The sequence below is a fragment of the Salmo salar genome, chromosome ssa07 (assembly GCF_905237065.1).
Source record: "Salmo salar chromosome ssa07, Ssal_v3.1, whole genome shotgun sequence".
Lineage (NCBI taxonomy): Eukaryota > Metazoa > Chordata > Actinopteri > Salmoniformes > Salmonidae > Salmo > Salmo salar.
Window position 1 is genome coordinate 16,444,982 of NC_059448.1, and position 6,000 is coordinate 16,450,981.

A 6,000-nucleotide genomic window follows, 5' to 3' on the forward strand; every position below is an offset into this window, starting at 1 on the left:
ATGGATATAGAGGTAACACTTCTAACTATGGGGTTGTTTTAAGCAAAAAGGGGTCCCCTAAATTGACAGAATGCCCCCCCCCCCCCCCCGTCTGCACTAATTGTACATAATTTTGGATGAAAGTGGCCAATATATTTCAACGTTATAGCACATCACTGTCTTGTTCCAGGCAGGTATGCATCAGTCACATTAATCTATTGATGTCTTCAACTCACAATAGAACGAAAATAGTTTGTGACAGTTATCAATTAAAATGTTTATTAACATAATTGGTGAAGCAAAGGGAAATTCTAAATTGATCTGGGAGAATCTAAAAAAGTTAACAGGGAAAGACTGTAACACTTCAAAAAGATTGTCATTCACCATGATTTCTAATCTAACACAGGATGCAGTCGAAATAGCAATAGCCTTCAATTCCTACTTTATTGACTCCGTCAGGGTACCGACACAGAACCCCTCCACTGGGTTTCTTGGGCTCAGTGCTAGTGAATGACACTCAACCTGTCTTCATCATAAGGTAGATTTCTGAGTCAGAGGGGAACAAGCTGATTAGCTCACTAAAGAACTCTAAAGCCAAAGATGTGTTTGGGCTGGACTCTACCTTTCTTAAAAACTACAAAGAGTCACTCATTGGCCCCATTATTAAGGTCACCAACACATCTATTGGTCAGGGGGTGTTTCCAAGGGTCTGGAAGTCGGCCATAATAACGGCCATCTTTAAATCGGGTGACCCTGCTGACGTGAGTAACTACAGGCCATTAATATACTACCTGTAGTGTCGAAGGTTGTTAAAGTGTGTAGTAGAGCAACTGATTGCCCACCTCAACAGCCCCTTCACATTACTCTCCATGCAGTTTGCCTTCAGAGCAAAACACTCCACAGAAACGGCCAACTGCTTTCTTCTGGAAAATGTGAAGTCCAAGATGGACAAAGGGGGCGTTGTTGGGGCTGTGTTTCTGGACCTAAGGAAGGCTTTCAATACTGTTAACAATGAGGTTTTCATCACAAAATTGTCCCAGTTCAACTTTTCCCCCAATGCCTTGAGATGGATGAAATCATACCTTGAAGGTAGAACTCAGTGTCAGAGTGAGCAATGAGCTGTTGCCCACTCTTAGCTATGATGTGGGCATGCCCCAAGAGTCAATACTGGGGGCCCTCCTGTTCAGCCTGTACATTAATGATCTGCCTTCTGTCTGTACTGGGTCTGAAGTTCAAGTGTATGCAGATGATAGTGATATGTGCATGAAAGAGCAAACAAGCTGCACAGGATCTCACTACTGTAATGGTCCTGGTTAAAGTGGCTCAGTGACTCATGTTTGTATCTCAATGTGAAAAAAACTCCTTCACAAACTGATGCTACTGAGCCAGATGTCAGGGGAGAAGCGCCAGGTGGTATCTGATTTTAAGTACCATGGCATCATACTTGATTCCAACCTCTTAAAAAGCAGGTGAAAAAGTTCTCATTCAACCTAGCCAATTCCAGATTTATGCAAAATTGTTTGACTACAGAGCTAGCAAAACTACTTCAAATATGTTACTCCCCCACTTAACTAATTGGGCCCAAGCTTACTGTACAACATTAAAAGCCATTCGGTATGTCTACAAACAGGCTCTCAAAATGCTTGATAGGAAGCCCAATAGCCAGCACTGTTACATCCTCAGAAAGCATGACCTGAGTTGGAAACATCTTGTATTCAAGATCCTAAATGGCCTGGCACCCCCTCCACTCAGGACTTTTGTTCAACAGAAAAAAATCCACAAGGTCTGCCATGAGGGGACTATAGTTCCCTTAAGGAAAAGCACCTTTAGTCAATCTGCTTTCTGAGAGCTTCTCATGTCTGGAATACTGCCAGATGACACAACTGCACCACCCATCAAAAAAAAAAGACATGTCTGCAGCTTGTGAGGTATAGAAACACTTGCTTTTATGGATTGTTGCAATCTGCATACTACGTTTTGCATGTCCTATGTTGCGTTGAGTGTGCTCACTGCTCATTGTAATCGTTTTTAATAACCTGCCCAGGGACTGCGGTTGAAAATTAGCCGGCTGGCTAAAACTGGCACTTTTACTGAAACGTTGATTAATGTGCACTGTCCCTGTAAAAAGTAACCCAGAATGCAGCATAATGGATTTATAGGGCACAACACTTGCTAAATGATGAATACAAGTAAGGAACCATAGGTGCACAATACCTTGGAGCTTTATTCAAATACAACTTCAAAACATGGAAATGCCACAGGTATGCAAAAATGTACACAATAAAAACCAAACCACAGTTGTACCAAAAACATACAAGCCCAAAATAAAACAGCTTCTCTGAAGCCACTTTAAAAAAAATACCACAGATGAGTAGATGCAAGTTCATACATTTAAAAAAGTCCTAAAACACTACCAAGAAAATAATTTTTTAAACCATTTAAGCAGAATGTCCTGAGATGACATGACCCAATGCCACTGTTTACAGGGTTATACAGTCTTCTGCTGTCCCTTCTTTCCAATCAGTGACTTATGGATATGAGGGATGACACCTGAAAAATAAAAAGTAATTAGTGGATGCAAATGTTTTTTTTAAAAACAGGGAGATTGGTAGAGGCAATCCCAGTGGCAAAGACTACAAAATAACTTCTGCACTTACCACCACCAGCAATCGTTGCTTTAATGAGAGAATCCAACTCTTCATCGCCTCTAATGGCCAGTTGCAAGTGACGTGGGGTGATACGCTTGACCTTCAGATCCTTTGACGCGTTTCCGGCCAGCTCCAGAACCTGAAGTTGAGCGCGTGGGTAAATATTTTGGTTACCGACTCTCGCACGAGCACATCAATTAACTTCGATTGCATGCACAGTACTGTATGGTTTTAGCGTCATGAACCGCCACATAGTGTCGTAAACATGCAAAAATTACAGTCGCGATGTCGACCAACGTTACCTCAGCAGTAAGGTACTCAAGAATAGCCGCGCTGTACACAGCTGCAGTCGCCCCAACTCTGCCATGGCTTGTTGTTCTGGATTTCAGATGTCTGTGAATACGGCCCACTGGGAACTGGAAAACAGGGCGGGAAACGTTTTAAAGGCATGCCTTTACCCGGCCGTGCTATCCGTGATCCTTAATACGCCCCTACCCCACTGAAGTTGAAATGTAAAATCGTTAGGTAAAGATTATGGTCGTCCCAAGGATCCCGAATAACACTGCCATGTGTTCAATCAAGTAGCTACCTAGCCAGCTAGTTAGCCATCAGTAAGTCGCGAGCCAATTCAACAAAATTATTTTGAGAATCAACACCCACTACCAAGTAACTCAACTAGCTAGTATCAGGTTACCAACATTTATACGTTCACTACATAACTTGCAAATTAACAAGTAACTGCGCTACCTTGCAACACGTTTACCATAATTGTTGGCGCTGGTGTTAGCATAGTTAGCATGTAATGAATGACTGATGTACTCACCTGCAAACCGGCTCTCTGTGAGCGCGAAATGGCCTTCGTCTTAGTTTTCCCGGAGTCTTTTCCAGCCTTGCCACCAGCCTGTAATATAGAGCCATTGTTAAAGTATAGATATGTATTGAGCAATTGATGCAATATACATGTATTTGTAATTAGCCAGTTTATTCGGCAGCGCGTGCTACGGTTGATAGCCAGGCGACTCGCATTGCTAAGGTTAGTTACCTAACGTAACTAGCTAACGTCAGCTACAGAATAACTTTAGCGAAGACACGTTTCTCGAATACAGGCTAATCCTCACGTTGGACTCGTTCAATAAAGTGATAGATTTAGAAACGAATAATACATTAAAAAAAAAAAAAAATTAAATACCATTGTATAAGATGTTCCTGCTATTTGCAGTTGTACAGATCTTCCACGACTATTTGTCTAGTTTGAACAAGTAGTCCCGCCTCAAATTGCCATGTATTTATTGAGAGGACCTTGATCCGGGACTTTGCATGGAAGAAGCCAGCCAATCAACTCTCGAATACATTTTTTTGGGCATGGCTCTTAGCCAATCACAATGTAAAAGTGCCACTGTGCGGGAATTTGACACGTAATTTCTCATTGCATGTTGGATAAAGTAGTTTCTATTTTATTCTCAATTTATTTAGCAGACTTTATAGCAGAGAATAACATAACATCTGTTTATGCTATGTGTGGACCTAACAGTTTTATTGAAATTAAATAGCCCAAAAATATATCTTAATAATCAACCAAATATCTGCAGTGTAAAGAATGTCTTTATGAAACATCAGTTGATAAATCAATTGATTCCTTGAGAAAAAAAACATGATGGATTACAATTCACAAACTGAAATAGGCCTACTGAGAGGATAACAAAAAAGTCTACAGAGTGCTGGATATCCATCTCATTTAGATACAAACTCTGAACAATGCATATCTCAAAGAAATGTAATGTGCCCTTCCTTTCTATGAACAACTTGTTTGTCAAGTTAAATATAGGGTTTGGGGTTAAAATAGTGTTAGGAGCTAAGCTTAAAATATTCTGAACAAAAATATAAAAGCAACATGTAACAATTTTAACGATTTTGAAATTCATTATGCCCTAATCTAAGGATTTAATGTGGGTGGGCTTGAGAGGGCGTGGGCCTGGGAGGGCGTAGGCCCACCCAAGTGGGAACCATGCCCACCCACTGGGGAGCCAGGTCCAGCCTATCAGAATGAGTTTTTCCCCACAAAAGGGCTTTGTTACAGACATAAATACTCCACCGTTTTTGATATCCCACACCTGTCAGGTGGATGGATTATCTTGGCAAAGGAGAAATGCTCACTAACAGGGATGTAAAGAATTTGTGCACAGCATTTCAGAGACATAAGATTTGTGTGCATAAGGAACATTTCTGGGATCTTTTATTTCAGCTTACGAAACATGTACAACACTGTACATGTTGCGTTTATATTTTTGTTCAGTGTGGGTTAAACTGATTGAAGCTATGGTATACTAGAGATACCTAAAGTTTCTCATGCACTCTCCAACAATCAAGAATTCAAGCATTCCTTCCTTTGTAATGCAGTAAAGCACCAATGTCCTAGACACATACCCTGCCCTTCAAATAAGAGGGAAGGGGACTGTTGATTCTCAATAAAGGTCAGTTAAATGCCTGCACACCTCTGAATATGGTTTAAATGGTTACCCATTTTCCACAGTGACCCCATAATGGTTCTGATGCCAAGAGCTGCCATCATTGGATAAGGAAGGTATTGTGTAGCCATGGCCAAACCCATCCGCTCAACCATCTGCGTGTTTATTTCTGTTGGATAAAGCTCTCTGAACTGGCTCCATTGGGGCTGTGCAGCAAAGCGTCCTGACACACTGTGTTCCCTATGGGAGGAAGGAAAGTGGAGCCACTTCCTTCCCACTTCCTGCCCACATTGGTCAAAATGCATTAACATCAGACATGGGTGGAAACCATTTGGTGAAAGAAGCAAAGTGTATTGGTCACCCTCTTGAAATGTTTGGGGTTTTTTTTAGAGAAAGAAAGTGGCACATCAACATTGTTGATGACAGAACACAAATAACTTTCCATTTATACAATTACCATCTATTTCAGGGATGTAATTTCCGTCATGCAATAAAAATAGATTTTATGCATAACTGTAATATTTCCATTCCCCCACAAGATGGTAGTAGGTTAATAGTGTTTCCATTGCTGAGAATGACCTTTACTCTTTGCCTTTACTATCAATGGGGGGAGAATGCTTAGGGTCCTATGCTTAGGGCCCTTACAGATAGTTTCTGTTCCAGTACAGCACTAATACTGTAGTTGAAATAGTTTGTTGCAAACCCAATTCCGTATTTGAGATGTTTTTATTTCTCTTCAGTTCTGGCTTCATTCCACTCTGTAATGTATGGCCCAGTTGTGTAGTAACTAGGATATTGTTGACCCATGTATGGCCAAGTTGTGTAGTAACTGGGATATTGTTGACCCATGGACAGTTTCCTCCCATCCCAACTTTTGACTTCTCAAAACATCCTGACCCATTTACCCA

General features: G+C 41.1%; 1 protein-coding gene across 1 annotated transcript; it reads right to left on the bottom strand.

Annotated features, from left to right (window-relative positions):
* Positions 1 to 2,183: 2,183 nt before the first annotated feature.
* Positions 2,184 to 3,951, bottom strand: LOC106608632 (histone H2A.Z). The gene is made up of 5 exons (XM_014206699.2): positions 3,817 to 3,951; positions 3,451 to 3,528; positions 2,930 to 3,043; positions 2,637 to 2,766; positions 2,184 to 2,529 (listed from the first exon to the last, which is right to left on the bottom strand). The coding sequence occupies exons 1-5, from the start codon at positions 3,817 to 3,819 to the stop codon at positions 2,468 to 2,470; spliced, it is 387 nt and encodes a 128-aa protein (XP_014062174.1). The 5' UTR covers positions 3,820 to 3,951; the 3' UTR covers positions 2,184 to 2,467.
* Between the last annotated feature and the right edge of the window lie 2,049 nt (positions 3,952 to 6,000).